The sequence below is a fragment of the Malaclemys terrapin genome, chromosome 7 (assembly GCF_027887155.1).
Source record: "Malaclemys terrapin pileata isolate rMalTer1 chromosome 7, rMalTer1.hap1, whole genome shotgun sequence".
Lineage (NCBI taxonomy): Eukaryota > Metazoa > Chordata > Testudines > Emydidae > Malaclemys > Malaclemys terrapin.
This window is the reverse complement of record NC_071511.1, coordinates 70850642-70867503: the sequence shown is the minus strand read 5'-3', so window position 1 is coordinate 70867503 and position 16862 is coordinate 70850642. Positions and strand designations below refer to the sequence as shown.

General features: G+C 38.3%; 1 protein-coding gene across 2 annotated transcripts; it reads left to right on the top strand.

The window, feature by feature from the left end:
* The first annotated feature begins 295 nt into the window (after nt 1-295).
* On the top strand, nt 296-16292 carry LOC128841084 (DPY30 domain-containing protein 1-like). Of its 2 annotated transcripts, XM_054035789.1 has the most exons (7): nt 298-453; nt 1908-2037; nt 4444-4599; nt 4713-4835; nt 12118-12216; nt 13283-13384; nt 14959-16292. In XM_054035789.1, the coding sequence occupies exons 3-7, from the start codon at nt 4453-4455 to the stop codon at nt 15022-15024; spliced, it is 537 nt and encodes a 178-aa protein (XP_053891764.1). In that variant the 5' UTR covers nt 298-453; nt 1908-2037; nt 4444-4452; the 3' UTR covers nt 15025-16292. The 2 variants fall into 2 exon arrangements, with proteins under 2 accessions (XP_053891765.1, XP_053891764.1); XM_054035790.1 differs by lacking the exon at nt 12118-12216 and having other exon boundaries at nt 296-453.
* The last annotated feature ends 570 nt before the right edge of the window (nt 16293-16862 follow it).

Genomic DNA, 16862 nt, shown 5'->3' with positions numbered 1-16862 from the left:
AGGTGCCCGCTGCGATGCCGCAGCCCACGGGTGGGCGGAGCGCGGTCGGTTCCCCGAGAACCAGGCGCGCCCGGTCCGGCCCACACGCCGGGATCCCACCGTGTCCGGCTCTCCAAGGCGAGCTGCCCTCAGGCCGGGCCGATGTTCTGCCAATACCCGGCCCCGAGGGGGTTAACCCCCACCTTACTCACGTGACAGCGCCTGGCACCAGCCCCACCACCAATCCTACCGCCCGGGTCACGCGGGCGGCTGCCTAGCGACGGGACGCTCTCGAGCAGGCCCCTCCCACTCCGCGCGCTGCGGGGGTGCCCTCTGCGGCTGCGCGCCCCTCAAAGCAACGGCCGGCGCCCCTTTCCCACACTGGACGCTCGTTCGCCCGCCGAGTCCCGCTTACTCATCACACGCGCATGGTTCGCTGGCACGCGCTGCACTGCTGCTTGGCGAACGCACCCGGTAGGGCGCCCAGGCCGCAGCAGGGGGTCGCGCCCCCCAGAGAAGTGGGGTGGGGGCATGAGCTCGGGCCTTGTCGTCCCCAGTGGGGCTCCGCTCCAGTGAATCTGGGCTGTGCGCGGCGCCGCAGCGTGGGAAGGGGCGCGGGGGAACCTTTCAAAGCGGTTTCCCCTCGTGAAGGGGGCGCGGGGGGCCGTGTGCGCGGGGGAGCGGCAGGGGGCGCCATGTCCGGGGTCCCGTGCGGGTGGCTCTGCCCTGCCGATGGGTCTCCCGTGAGTCTGCGGGACCTTCTCAGCACACTCCTTTCCCCCAAACCGCCTCCAGGCCGGTTATAGCAACAATGCACCAGCCGCAGCCCCTGGTCATCTGCTTCCCAGCAGCCGTCCCCCAGCCAGCAGGACCATCGTGTTGGTTCATAACAAATCATATAAACCAGTGGTTTTCAACCTTATTTCATTTGTGGACCCCTAAAACATTTCAGATAGAGGTGTGGACCCCTTTGGAAATTTTAGGCATAGTTTGGACACCCCTCCGCCCCCGGGTCCACAGATTGAAAACACTGTTTTAGCCCAAGCTAGATAGTGCTACAGCTGTTGAAAATCAAAACACAAATACACACAACTATAATTTTGCTTGCATTTTCACCTTCCTGGAAAGAGTTGTTTTTCATCTCCATTCACCAGCATTAAAAACTGACAGATGATCATTTTTGCCCTCATTCTTTGCTTATACAAAGAGAACAATCTTAAATTATGTTTTAGCGCACCACAGATTGCACTGTGAACACTCCTGGCCTAAATAAAACGTTGACTAGGTCTTTTACATTGTTATGGTGCTTAAGTATTTGTAAGGGAGCTATTATCCTTGTATCTAAATTAGAAATATTCTTTACACTTGATATATTTTCTGCTTTCCAGTTTGACCCTCTACTTTAACTGTATGTAAAGGGCCAGTGCTTACTAAAGGGTTTAGAAAAAACTGATATTTTGCAGATGATAGCAAAAAGCTAAATGTATTTTGAGTTCTAAGTTTAACACTAAAAATGAAAGTGTGTCAAACTATTTTTTTTTCTGTGATCTTTTATTACTTTCAAAGCGTTGGGAATCATATACTAAACAGACCGTGATTTCAGTACTGTATCTACAATAAGCAATATTCGGTCAGTGTTCACACACAAATCCCAAAACAAGGATGTTAGTATTATCATTGTTATAGTCGTATCATTATTATATTGTATAACAGTATTGTAATAGTAGTAATATATTGGGTCCTGATCGTACAAACACTTATACACATGCTTAAAACTTAGCTGACGTGAGGCTGTAGGAAAACAAAAACTGCATTCTGAGTCAATATATTTTTAATCTCATGAGTAGCAGAGATGAGACATATGCCCATAAATGAAGCCTTTTATGCTATTGATATTTGTCTCATACCTAACTGTTCTTTTCTTGTAGAAATGGTTTAAACAAGAAAATCAAGCATCCCAAAAACAAAGTGTACAAACCATGCCAAGAATGTAAATATATTTGAAGAGTGGGTTGCAGAATCCTTTGAGGTGAGAGGAAACTATAGAACCTTCAGGAGGTAAGTGTGTTCAGATGTGCATTCTGTGGAGGTGCATTGTGACAAAACACTGATATATGCCAGTGTGCCAGAAAGTAAGATTTGAACTTAACAGGAAGCATACCTAAGGGGTTTCTGTGCAAGAGACCAGAAGGAAGGAATAGTCTGTGATGTTTCTGTTCTCCTGCATTTGTGTGACTTGCCTTTAGATAAGGTCTGTTTTCTTCTTCTTAAATAGGTCATACACAGAAATTATTTAAATTCTAAGTAGCTTCTAGGTTCCTTTGGAATCCACATTGAATTCAGTGAAGTGTGTATTTAGGGACAGAAAATAGCTATTTGGGACTATTAGAGAAGAGCTAATAGAATTTAGCACTATAAGGAAAACTGTAGTGATCATGTACTATTGTAACTGGAGATAAGTGAATATTTCCTAAACTAGGTTAAGCAACTACTGCTTCGTGGAAATTACATTTTGAAACAAATGGAGCAGAATTGTACTCTATGTTTTGGATACATACAGGCAGGTGTAAGAGAGGTATTTACCTAACAAGAATGGTCCCTACGCTGTACATATTTTAAAAAATTCTCTCTGAACTGATGAGTTATGTATATCTCATTGTGCATCTCCATCTGAAGTTCTATAAAACTAGTTGACAATGAGCCATGTTTAAGAGAGTTTGTTGTTTCCTTAAATGTAATCTAGTTAGAAAGATGGTTAAAAACTTTTAAAACAACTGAAATGATATGTCCTTCAAGAAGTTATAACATTGTAAAGAAATTGGTACAACATAGATTCTAGTATCCTTTTAATATTTTACTCAACAAGTAGTCCCAATTACCTCAATAGGACTTTTTTTTGTGGAGAAAGGTTATACTCAACATAAGTAAGATTTTAGAATCTGGCCTTACATAAATAGAATATAGTAAGAATAAATTTTAAAGCTTGTTTTTATTATTTCATTATCTGTATAACTATGGACGATGGTGGTGCTTCACTGGACTGGAGAACAAACATATCCTGGGAAGTATATTAAGACAAATATTATTTTACAGTCTGAATGAACAGAGAATCAGAGATTTTGACTTCAATGGGAGCAAGAGCAAGCCTCATCTGATCTGCTTTTAATATGCTTCAAATATAGTCAGAAGACAGAGGGTCTAAGATTCAGAGGAAATTAAAAGCCAAGTTCATGAATAATCACTGTAAATCATAGTTGAGAAAAATGCTCTGTGAATGATGTTTTTTCTCAAAATATCTGGCAGATTGGAACTCTTTTGGCAAAGGGGAGCACGTCTAAAGTTGGGGAGAAGTACTTTCTTAGGCAGTGTAAGTTCATACCAACTTCCAGGGTCTGCCTATGCTTGCTTGTAAATTAAAGATGTTATTTGTTTTTAGGAAGGATGGTCTTGTAGTTAGGCACAGGATTGGAATGTCTCTTGCTTTATTTAAATCATACCATACTGGCATATAATATAGATTATTTATTTCAGAAAGTGCACATCCACTTCATTTTCTGATTAAAATACATCAGATGTGTGCATGCTCTTTGTCAGTAACGCAGCATTAATGAAGATTTTTATGGCTATAACCTACACATTTGTTTTGATTGTATTCATGACTTTTATTCACCTAGCCACAGAAGAACAAACTTTTATTCACAAGAATTCTTTCTGGAAGCAAAATCTCTCAAATCCTAGTATGAATACATCTGTTTATTAGAGCATTTGTATTGGGACTACTCTCGTAGTCATTTTGCAAAGCTGTTTTAATTACTCTCACATTAGTCTAACAATTACAAATATTCACAGATAATTTGTGAACAAAAAAGGGAATTCTAGTTTATAAAGCTTAGGCCATCTGATCAGGGAGCAGACACAATAACATGTGACTTAGATGTCTAGGTCATAAAGTATGCATAGCAAATATTAATTGCAATCAGCTCAAAAACTCTGTGATAAAATGTTCATGCACAAAGTATTGAACACTTGTAAAAAATGAGCAAACTAGTATTTATTATAAGTAATACTACAGTGCCTATAGACCCCAACTCAGATTGGGACCCCTGCTGCTAGGCATTGTTCACACAGTGAGAGAAAGTTTGTGCCTTGAAGAGCTTGCAGTCTAAATACGCAAGATGGACAAAGGGGTGAGAAGGGAATCGACACAAATGACCTTTTCCAAAGTTATCCAGCAGGTCATGGCAGAACTGACTCCTAACCTAGTGCCTTGTCAACTAGATAACACTGTCTTTAATACAATGCACAACCTCTTCAGAGCATTCACAAAAAAAAAAAACGGCTGAATTCATTGGCTAAACTATTTGCAACAAACTATTTGATATGGTCTAGTCAGTAATTCTTAAAATATATTTTAGTTTAAATCGGGAATCACCATTTAGTGTCTGCTTCCTTTACATTTTTCAGGAGGTGTGAATGGAGTCTGAATACCTCAAGAGATGCCTAGGAATATGCTTGGCAAAGGGACTTGCAGAAGTGGTAGAGCATCGGCCCATAGACCCAATAGAGTATCTGGCATACTGGATTTACAAATACAGGAGAAATTTAGATGAAGAACAACAGGTGGATCTCTCTGCATTTAAAATGATTACTGTTACTCTTTCACAAACTTTAATGACAATATAGCCAATATTAGTTAATCTTTTTTCTGATTTGTCAATATCTTGCAATGACAGAGGAAGCAGGAGAGGGCTGAACTTGAGCAAGAGCGTGAGGAGGCCCTGAAAGAACTGGAAATGTTAGAAAAAATGAAGGAAGAAGAACTCATGTTCCAGCAGAAACTTGCAGAGGAGCAGCAGGTCTGGCAAAATATAGTCAATAATAAAAGTAATTAAAATTTCTAGCAGATAATACTGTGGCATTGACATCTCATAATTAAGGCTAAGTTTTAATCACGGGTATTTTTGTAAAAGTCATGGACAGGGCACAGGGAGTAAACAAAAATTCATGTCCCATGACCTGTCTATGACTTGTGCTATAAACGCCTGACTAAATCTTGGGTGCTATGGGGGGATGAGAGGTGACCCAGTAGTGCTGTGGGTGCTCGGGGGTGGGGGAGGAGGAGAGTGTGGCCCGGGACCCTCGCTGGTGCTGGGTGTGGGGGAGGTTTGGCGGGGCTGGCAGGTTCCCTACCTGGTTCCGTGTGGCTCCCTAGGCAGAGGCGTGGCCAGGGAGCTCTGCGCTCTGCCTGCACCCCAAGTGCTGGCTCCGCAGCGCCCATTGGCTGGGAGCTGCGGGGTCAGTGCCTGCGGGCAAAGGCAAGGCATAGAGCTGCCTGGGCATGTCTCCGCTTAGGAGCCAAGGGAGAGACATGTCACCACTTCCAGGGAGCCCCCTGAGGTAAGAGCTGGCCAGAGCCCTCACCCCCTCCCATATGCCAGCCCCTAGCCCTGAGCCCCCTCCCACACCCAAACTCCTGCTGCTGCTGGGGAGGGAGATAGTGGCCAGAGACTGCCCCAGCAGCAGCTGGTGTGGCTGGCCCAGGGGCTGCCTGAGCTGCTCAGGCGGTCCCCGGGCCAGTTGCACCGGCCCCTGCAAAAGTCACAGAGGTCCCTGAAAGTTACGCAGTCCGTGACTTCCGTGACCTCCACGACAGACTCGCAGCCTTACTCATAACACTGGAACCAGCCTAGGTATGTATCTTATGGTTGACATATTGCATATGTCTGTATAATGGTGTTACAATAACGCAGCATAAAAGCACTATAATGTGACTTGTATAAAGTGTCTATGTGCCAAATAATAAGTGACATGACCATCCAGAACATGGAAGTGGCTAAGCAAGGAAACTGACTTTGCAGTATGATCTCCTTAAATAATGCAGAACCCTAAGGCAAAGAATACCCAATTTAAGGCTTCTCTGAGCATCAGTAACTTACAATTGCTGGCGTTCACTATGTATAGTTGCCTGTCAATTAGGCTGTCAATTGCAGTTAACTCATGCGATTATCTAAAAAATATTAATGGCTATTAAAAAAATTAATTGCGATTAATCGCAGTTTTAATTGTACTGTTAAACCATAACAGAATACCAATTTATTAAATATTTTTTGGGTATTTTTCTACATTTTCAAAGATATTGATTTCAATTACAACAAAAAATACAAAGTGTACAGTGCTCATTTTATATTATTTTTGATCACAAATATTTGCACTGTAAAAATGATAAAAAATAGTATTTTTCAATTCACCTCATACAAGTACTGTAGTGCAATATCTTTATCATGAAACTGCAACTTACAAATGTAGATTTTTTTTTTAATTACATAACTGAAGTATGTCCTCTAGAATGGTGGCCGAAGCAATAAGGGGCATACAAATGTTTAGCATATCTGGCATGTAAATAACTTGCAACTCTGGCTACAAAAGTGTCATGGGAACACTTGTTCTCACTTTCAGGTGACATAGTAAATAAGAAGCAGGCACCATTATCTCCTGCAAATGCAAACAAACTTGTTTGTCTGAGCGGTTGGCTGAACAAGAAGTAGGTCTAAGTGGACTTGTAGGCTCTAATGTTTTACATAGCTTTGTTTTTGCGTGCAGTTATTTTTTGTATGTAATCTATATTTGTAAGTTGAATTTTCATGATAAAGAGATTGCACTACAGTATTTGTATAAGGTGAATTGAAAAATACTATTTCTTTTGTTTTTTACAGTGCAAATATTTGTAATAAAAATAAATATAAAGTGAGCACTGTACACTTTGTATTCTGTGTTTTAATTGAAATCAATATATTTGAAAATGTAGAAAACATCCAAAAATATTTTAATAAATGGTATTCTATTATTGTTTAAAATCACGATTAATCGCAAATTATTTTTTTAATCGTTTGACAGCCCTACTGTCCATGCACATAATAGGTGTATTCAGTAGATGTGGACTGCTCCCTATATTGTGGCAGACAATCAACAGATCTGTAATTTACATAAACACACAACTTTACAAGTGGTTGCCATTGTATGATCATGGAGCACATCCACTGTGGTTCCCTGATCTGTGATGTAGCCTCCTATCCTATGTAGAGTGTAGAGCTGAGAATTTTTTTTTTTTTTTTTTTTTTTTTTGGCAAATATTTGTTTGAATTGGACGTTGAATTTTGATTTGGTCATGTATGCATTTTTGTCATGTTTGCTTTCAACAAACATTATGTGAGCATTTCTGTTATGAGTGTTCATGCAAAGTGAATGTTTCAATATTTGTAAAATACATGTGTAGGATGTATATTTGAATATATATTTAATAATTCATACTGTGTTAGTTATATACAAGGGCAGCCTCAAGCAGACCTAGGGAACCACTTGCATGTCTGCAATTTAATGTGTAACCTTCTTCGTGTTACTTTGCCCAACTGCTCTGCTCTAACATCTGCATGTGGGAAGAGAAGGTAATAGTGAATGTATCCAGAAATTGTGTGTTTGTGGAAAGAGTCGGGATTAGTGGATGGAGGTTTCCTGTTAAATAAAAGAAGGCAAAATCTGTGTTGTGGGATAGCATGGGCTAAGGAAATGTCCTGATTCTTCATACGTCTCAATTTATCATCACAGTAGAGTTATTTCAGCATAAAAAATTATATAGAACTGAAACATGAGAAATAAAGACTCACATTTCTAGCTGGCCTTGATAGAGCAGACCTCTGCCTCCCATGACCTGAAGCCACCTGTTTGAATGAGCAGTGTCTGAAATAGCCCCGTTTGTATATTGCATGGTATTGTTGCCATTCCCAGATTGGGATTGCTTACATAATTAACCATAACAGTGTAATCTAAGCATATGACAATCAAATATAGAATTTTAAACTCATGCTGCTCTCATTAGTTTAGTTGTGTAAGTTATAGCATGAATTGCATATTGTATATTTTTATACTTTTTAATTTACAATTTAAAAACCGAAATATTTGCTGAAGAATTTCATGAATAATTTCAAATAATTAATACATATGAGTATATGATGTTATATCTGCAAGTGGCTCACAAAGAAAGAAAAGGCTAAATTAATCAAATAAGTTATTTGTTATGAATTTTCGCTCAGCTTTGTCACAGTAAAGTCACATTTTTCAAGGGACTGGTTGTGTGTGGGTCACAGTTTTGAGCGACTAGCTCTGGGCACATGCATGTGCTCTATATGACTGCATATGACCAAAGAGCATCTGAATGCCACTTTTGGACTTAGTGGTCATGTTTGTTAATATATTTTCACAAAATATTACAGCGAATAAAACAAGATTTTTGCTGTCAGTATTTGATTCTCCAGCATAAGTGTTAATGAATAAAACATTATTTATACTTAAATTATGCAATTTCTGACATATGATGGCAGCAAAGACCTGAGGCCCAGATTTTTAAAGGTATGTAGACGTTCATGCGTTCAGCGTTGCAACAGCTAACTGATTTAGGAGCCTAAATCTCATTTTCAAGCCAGATTAGGCATTTAGTAACCCAAACCCCATAGACTATCAATGAGATTTTGGCTCCTATGTGTTTAAATCCCTTTTGAAATGAGATTTAGCCACCTAAATCAGTTAGACATTGCAACGCTGAATGCAGTAGTACCTAAAACACCTTTAAAAATCTGGGGCTTAAATTCTTGTGAGTTCTAGTTGTCTTCAAATGGACATTGGATTTGATCTTTAATGAGTGTGTGTGAGGGATGTATGGAAGGGTAAGGTCTTCAATTGTCTATTCTGTTTTCCCTTTGACAATCAAAAGACCTTGCTCTCCATTCTGGTCCACAACTGATAAGATTGTTGAGTCACCTGATATTTCAACAAATCTAAACTTCTTCTTATTTCAGTTATTGTATGTTTATGTTTTCAAGCATAAAATACATTGTAAATGGTGACGAAAAAGCATGCAGTGTTGTTGTAGCCATGTCAGTTCCAGGATATTGGAGAGATGAGGTGGGTGAGATAATGTCTTTCATTGAACCGACTTATATTGGTAAGAGAGACAAGCTTTTGAGCTTACATAGAGCTCCTCTTCAGGTCTGGGAAACTTACCCAGAATGTCACAGCTAAATACAAGATGGATAAGCCCCTTCATTTTCAGTTTAAACCGTTTTTACTGAAAAAAATCTTTTTTTTTTTTTTTCAAAAAGTAGTATTTGGTTTTTTTTCTGTATAATTCAAACATATAAAAAATAGCGTGTTTTATTAGGAAAGTACAGTACATTGCATGAGATATATGTATTACAATAATATATTAGTTTTTGTGTATATGCAAAGCTGCCTGTTGAAGTAAGGCTATATATTAGTCTAGAAGATGCACACAATAAACAAACAGGCATGCACGCAAGCGCTGAAGTGCATGCGCATCTGAACATCCTAATGAATCTCACACCCACCATATACACATTTCAAGCTGTTAGCAGATAACGGTTTAAAGATTTGACACACTAAAATGGGAAGAAAACGAAAATCAGAATATGTTTCAGAACATAAGGAAGTATTCAAAAGTTTTAAAAAAACAAAAACGGGAGAAAAGGGTGAAGTTGGGTGTATGTGCTGCAAATGGTGTGGCATCGTACTTGACACTCAGGCCAACCGGATTAAAGAACATTTCGAGAGCAAATGACACTTAAGACATTGGAATCAGCATTTGTCCGGGCACGGCAGAAAGAGCGAGATCAAAACGATGTAATAAGTGAATTTGTACATGCCCTCTGCTTTTCAGGGCAGCCGCTAAGCCTTGTTGATGGTCCTTTGGAGGACTTTATATAACATTTCTGTCCAGCAGAAAAATCTTTGCCAAATTCAATCAATATGACCAAGAAATATCTGGAGGAGAATGATGATGCTCTGACCAACAAAATTAAAGAGAGGTTGACTGGAAATATAGTTAGTTCTTTGATATTTGACGAATCGTCAGATGTTCTCAACTGCCCAATCCCAGTGATTTTGTTTTCATTTTTCATTTTGTTTTGGAGAAGCCTGCACTAATTTTGGCAGATCTGGAGTTTGTAAAGTCAGCAGTCAAACAGTTGCGGCAGGTGTCAGTAAAACTTTAAATGAATATGCACTTATGTGGAAGGATTTGAGCTACAGTGAATTCTGACTCGGCTTCTTACTGCGTGAAGTTCAAACACAAGATGTAAAGCTGAATGAAAAACCTAAATTGCTTTGTTTGTCTTGCCCAGCTCACCTGCTGCACATTGCTGTCTCTCATGCAACAGGGGTTCCCAAAATGGCTGATTTAAAAAATTCCGTAATAGATGCTGGTGCAGTTTTCAAGCATTCAAATAAAAAAAAAATCTTCTATGATGTTTGCGAAGAGATCGCACTTGAATACAGCATTTCAGCATTCCAGTTGTACCGACAAGATGGTTTAGTCTGTATTTGGCTGCACAGTGTGTTCAGAATGCAATAGGTGTATTAATGCAACTTTTAGATCACAAAGAGTTCAACAGTGGAAAAGCCAAAAAGCTGAAATCTCAAGCAGCTATGTAAGAAATTAGGCAAAGCCTTTGTACAAAACTCAAATTCCTGATTGAAACACTTCAGCCATTACATGAAGCACAGAAGAAATTGAAATCCAGTTCTTTAACAGTTGTCACATTTTCTAATACAAAGGTGTCTGGCATTCTGGTTAACAATATCTCTGCAGAACTTTCTCACAAAAGCACATCTGGGGAGATTCCAGAAAAAAAATATTTTTTTTTCATGTCTGTGTTGCCTGTCACTGTGCAGGAGGACCACCTTGCAAAAACTTTCAAAAGTTTTTACAAAGAGCTGTCAAAGAAGTGGAAAGTTATTGACGCTTGCAATATGTCCCCTACAGCTTTTCAGAGAGAATCATCATTCTGGAAAGTCATTGTGCTGTTTGACCCTCATTGTAAAAGTGTGGCCTCAGCTGATAAATTTAAAGAGTATGTTTGTATAATCTCCCCTTTTGTGGCTTCTAATGAAGAAAATACAAAACTGGAAAGTGCCTATATGGCAATGCCTTCCACAGACAACCACTCCATCTCTCCTCTTGAATTCTGGGAAATCCACCACACTGACTGTCCAACTTTGAGCCGTGCTGTCTCTCGCATCCTCAGTGTCCCACCTGGCTCAGCTGATGTGGAAAGAGAATTTTTGAAATTCAGCTACATCCAAGACTGTAGGAAAATGGGCCTGGGAAAAGACTGCTTAAAAAGAGTGCTGCGAGCCTACACTACTCAGGACTTTTGGAAATTACACTGAAAGACCTCACAATGAGTGTTTATAAATATTTTAAAATATTGGGCCCAATTATTAAATGTAAATATTTATAGCCTAATAGTTCTAAGTCTACAACAGTAAACTGCTTATTCAAATGAAAAGCTTTATTTGGGGATTAGTGATGTATTGTTTTCTTGAACTCAGAGGTGGCATTGTGTTTTGAGTTCTGTTTTAGTTCTGCAGCAAACCACATTGAATTCCATTCATGAAAACATTAATCTATTGAATGCTTTCCCCCCGCTGTCCTTCAGTCCACCAAAATAAATCCCAATATTTACCCAGAAAAATTAGTAAAAGTTTTTGCACTGATTTTCAGCTGTTTTTGTTGTTGTAGTAATAAACACCGATACATTCCCGAGAAAAAATAAATAAAATAAAAACTGGAAACGAAGGGCCATAAAGATGGGACAGATTGTTTAGCCTAAGTAGTTAACACACACTTCAGGGGACCATTCAAGGTGAAGTGGTCTGTTAACACCCCTCCAGACATGGGGAGAAAACAAACGTGGGAGGTTGCTAGTGGGTGATCATTGTAATAAGCCATAAATCTAGTGTCTCTATTCAGTCCATGAATTTAAGCCCCCTTGAAATATGTTAACTACTTATGCTAAACAATCTGTTCCATCTTGTATTTAGTTGTAACACTATGAGTAATTCCCAGACCTGAAGAAGAGCTGTGTAAGCTCGAAAGCTTGTCTCTTTCACCAACAGAAGTTGGTCCAATAAAATATATTATCTCATCCATCTTGTCTCTTGACAAAAAGTACATATATAAAACCTCTGCTTTGCAAACTTTAACACCAACATAGGTCAGCCTACTGTAGTTTACCTTTTTTCCCCTCAATTTGTCCATGTTATATTGCTTCCATAAAATGACTGCAGGCTCAGCTGGAACGAGAACATGAGGAGGCTCAGCTGGAACTAGAAAGGGCAGAGAAAGAGAGAGCAGAAGAGCTGTCCTTGCAGCAAAAAGCTGAAGAGGTCTGACAAAGTTCCATTAATAATAATAATTAATAATTAGATAATGTCACCAGCCAGCCTTTCCAAAATCCATGCTTAGATATCAAACATCCTCTCTGATCAGTGCAGGAATTGTGTATGTATGCTTTTAGCCTATGGACATTTTACCAAACTGTCAAAATCTGTGAAAGAACATTTCTGGAATGCATGTCTAGCCCTGTAGCTTCATTTCAAATTTCCTGAGTTAGACACTGGGCTGTACTATCAGTCTCTTCAGCATAATTTTCATAACCAAGTATAAATGGTTTTAGAATGCAACTTAGTATACATTTGTTTGCTTAGTGGTGCTGCAGTCTTCCTTGGTTATGGTTATGAGAGTGTTTTTGTTTAAATGGGAACACAAGTGAATAACTTCCCCAGTCCTCCTATTTGTAAATGCAAACACACTTAGGGTTTGTCTACTACTACAGTTTTGTTGCTTTAGCTATGGTGTAGCTAACGCAGTAAACCTTCCTACTGTGGATGCACTTATGCTAGTATAAAAGTGTTTATACCAATATAGCTTATTCTGGTTTGTGAGCAAAATAAATTATACTGTCATAAGGGATCTTTCTGCTCGTATATCTTTGTCTACATACGGCTTTTTTAAAAATAAAAAATCACCCCAACTGACATGGCTATATTGGTAAAATTTTTAAGTATAGACCAGCCTCCAGTATATGGGGTTCATCACAATCTAAAGGAGAATATTTTTCTCAGATCATTTTGTCAAAATATTGACAGTGTATCACTTTAAATATCAAACTTTATGAAAGTGAAATAGAGAAAAGGTACTACATGAAAACCTAAAGTTGTTCAAATTCCTCTAATAATAACTAATATTAGCCCTAACGGTAATACATAGACCTTTTCACACTTTATTTATTTATGCCAGGGGATTGTTACCATAAATCTCTAGTCTATGACATCTGTTTATTTTCATTAGTTTAGTGCAAACTAAGATTCTTTAACATATCTTCAGAGTTCTTAAATATTAGTAATTTTGTCACAAATGTAACTCACAGTAAGCTTTGTAATTCAATTGTAGGAATCGGGGGATAAATCAAGGACATTAGCTGAGCTTACAGATAAATATGGAGCCCCTAATTTGGCCCGAGTTGAGGAGATAGATGAGAGTGGGCAATCTGACGTAAGTACCAAAAAAAAAAAAAAAAAAAGTCTAAGTAATCCCTGTATAGAGATTTTTCTGTCCCCACTAATGCTATACAGTTAAGGCTGTGTCAGCACTTCCATTATGGCCTAAAAGAGAGTATTTGGGCCATATTCTCCAGACCTTCTGAAGAGAGCTTGATCCCCAGTACATGTTAAAACAGCCTTTGGAATGTTCTCTCTAGTTGTTGACTGCCAGTGGCCCCCACAGGCCATTCCCACAATCAAGGATGAGTTGATTATAGGAACTCTCTTGCCCTGCCTCATTTTCCCCCAGCTGTGCCCCTGTTTCAGCAGTTGAGAAAAACGGTGATGGAGCTTATCCTTAAATTTCTAACTTTGTACATTCAACGTGTTTTCCAAATGAAAGTTTCAATATTCCCAGGGGAGCAGCTACCTCCCTTTGCCCCTGTGATCATATGGCTACAATAAGTGCTAATTTAATCAGCTGGAGGTGAATCTTGAGAGTAATTAGAGGCTCTTTCTTTCCTGGTGTGCTAAAGCACACAGTCCTCACAATACTCCTTGAATCTGTCACTATAGGGAAGTGAGGGAACGTGAATCAGATTTTGACTTGTGCAAGAATTGCAGCATGTATAACAATATCTCTTGGGTCAGCTACTAGAACTGAAATGTATCCAGTTACATATATCTTGCTGGTCAAAAGAATGTGTTAGATCCCACTTTTCAATTTGACATTTTTTAAATAAGTTTTCAAGTAACAAATATATATATTTTTTAAATGATTGTGTAACTCAAGATACTGGTAAAGACTGTTTGTAGTTCTAGTATGCTGTTGCCAGAATTTTTTTTCTTTGAATTTCATTAAATTGTCTTGCCCTTCTTATTTTATTGTCAGTAATGTAATTTCAGCTTTGATTTTACATTGCATGAGGAATGTTTGTTAACATGTTTTGGATGTAATAACAGCCTGTTTATTTTACAAATGTTTTACAGGTGGCTCTTATTTTTAATGAATCTAAGAATACATTTGAAGTCAGGTTTTCACAATTAAGCTTATGTAATCATATGTATGCAATTGCAGGCATATTTGGTATGTAGTTATTACTGCATTTGCACATGCAAATTGGGTAATGAAATATACAAATAAGTAATAATTATGTGTGTAGCCATTTCACCTATGTAATTACCCAGTGTTAGGGCATATAAAATAGGTTCACAATTGTATAAGTATTAGTCTGGTGATGACACATTCTTTTTGCATTCTGGAAAGATATTGTCAGTGAGTTTACATAAAAACGGTGGGACCAGATCAATATTCTTACAGTATTGTATCCACTTTCACCCTTTAGTACCCTTTGTTAGCTTGGGAATCAGAGATATTTGTCTCTGTACAGTCTTACTTGTTGATGGTAGAGGGGAATAAAAACTAAAGTGTTATTTCACTGAATAGGAGAATGCATAGTCATGCTGAAGGTTATCTAAACACGGTTTCTGTTTGCTTTGGTTTGTAGCATTTTTTTACCAATTTCTGTTAATGCTGGTGAGTAATTCTTCTTTTTCCTATCTTTTTTTTTTTTTTTTTGCTCTTAGGCTGCACTGAATCTCACGGCTGAATCAGAAGAAGAAAACCCAACTGACATGAAAGTTGATTCCTGAAGTTTAGTGACTTACTGTAATTGTGTATTTAATATATGGAATGAATTTATCAGTGATACCTGGGGGTTTGAGAGTTAGATAACAAAATGTTTTAAGGCAGCTAATTTAAGGCAAATATCATAAAAATAAAAATCATTCAAATTCTGGGAAAAACTGATTTGACTTGCTACTGATTACTAATTCATTTAGTGTTCTATGCATCAGGTTGTAAATACTGTACCTAGATTCAATGGAACCAGGAGAGACAATCTCTTCTAAAGCTGATACACTGAATTCCACGTAGTTCACTAAATAAGACACTTTCAGACAAGTATCCCAAAACCTAATATCCTGACTGGCCTTCATGAATATTAAATATTAATGCTCTAGAAGTAATCTTAGGGATTCATCCTGATGTCGTTGTCCAAAAATTCTCCTCTTCTCATTTATTAGATTGGTTACTGCTTCCATCCAGAACTAGTTGCATTTCATTAGTGGAAGAAGTGATTCCTGGATGTACACTGTTTATAATAAAGGTCTTGATCTGAGTTCTCTAGGATCAATGGGGTTACTCATGTATTGAAAATTTTACAGCTGCTTAAGTGCTTTGCTTTATGTGGGCTACAATGCTCAGTACCATGTAGGATAGAGTCCAAAATGCTTTCAAATGAAAGGTGCTATCTAGAATATTAAATGAGAGTTGTTATCTGATGAATTCTTGTTAGTAATGGGCAAACTTCAAAAGGTTTTGAAGTTCACTTCAAATAGGCATCAGATAATCATCATATCTGAACTTAGCCTGATTTCCTGATCAAAGAGATTTCCAAAATTCTCTGGTTTTCTCCTGGCCAAAAATTGCACAATTGTGGTATTTTTTTTCTATATTTCATTACTTATATTCCCAGTTGAACCGAGCAAGTGCTGATGTGTCCATTTAAAAAACAAACTATAAAACCTTTACAAAATTCAAATTTGTTTTGAGTTTGAGCTGGATATTTGATTGTTCAAGTTTTATCCAAATGGCTTCTTCTGTTCTTAATCAGATTACTTTTAACAAGCAAATGATGGTGCGTTGTTGCTGATTGTCAAGGGTATTAACTTGCCTGCTCTAAATAGACACTGACTTGTCTGGAAAGGATACCAGAATTGAGAAACTGGATGCCTCTTGGTTATAAAATAAAAAGGTTTCTTTCCACCTCAGCATCTTGTAGCAGTACAGATTAGTTGGGCAATCAACATTCAGTTAAGATCAACAATATATAATAAAATATTACTCCATTACAAATTCAGTATATGGTTTCTTTAATTGATATTTTTGTGTTTGGGGATGAAAGAGAGATTTTGGGATAGCTTAGCAGTTTGATAATTAATCTGTGCTAAAGCTCGTTCTAGGATTTCTTCTGCCCTTTATAAGATAGAAAATATGTAGGCCCTACAGGCAAAGGTCAGTCATGCAATAAATACTTTCCTGTCCTAGTTTGACTTGCTCTGTTCATATGGCAAAGCTGGCACTGAGCAGAAACCTGTCAAAATGTTGTGCTTTTAACACTATCAATTCATAATGAAATTCTCCAAGAAAATCTTTGCTCCTTGTGCACTCTGCTATTGATTCCTCACTTCAGTGCATTAGTGTCTTTGGTTCCATCCCTTAAAGTCAACAGAAAGATTCCCAGTGACTTTGAATCATGCTTTAATTACATGCTGGAAAGTGGCATGGGGCTGATAGGTTAAATGCATCTTTGCAAAGTGCTAAAAATGCTGCATTGTAGCAACAAGTACAAAAATATGTAAAATAGCCTTGGATTTCTGTTGGCAAATAAATATTGAAAACCCAGAGCTATACTATTGCCCATGCATGT

What these genes read in the sequence shown, in the direction of transcription:
- LOC128841084 (XM_054035789.1), top strand. Translation starts at nt 4,453, where the DNA reads ATGGAGTCTGAATACCTCAAGAGATGCCTAGGAATATGCTTGGCAAAG. An exon ending in ATTTAGATGAAGAACAACAG is followed by an intron (nt 4,600 to 4,712) that starts GTGGATCTCTCT and finishes TTGCAATGACAG; the next exon opens with AGGAAGCAGGAGAGGGCTGA. An exon ending in ATGAGAGTGGGCAATCTGAC is followed by an intron (nt 13,385 to 14,958) that starts GTAAGTACCAAA and finishes TTTTGCTCTTAG; the next exon opens with GCTGCACTGAATCTCACGGC.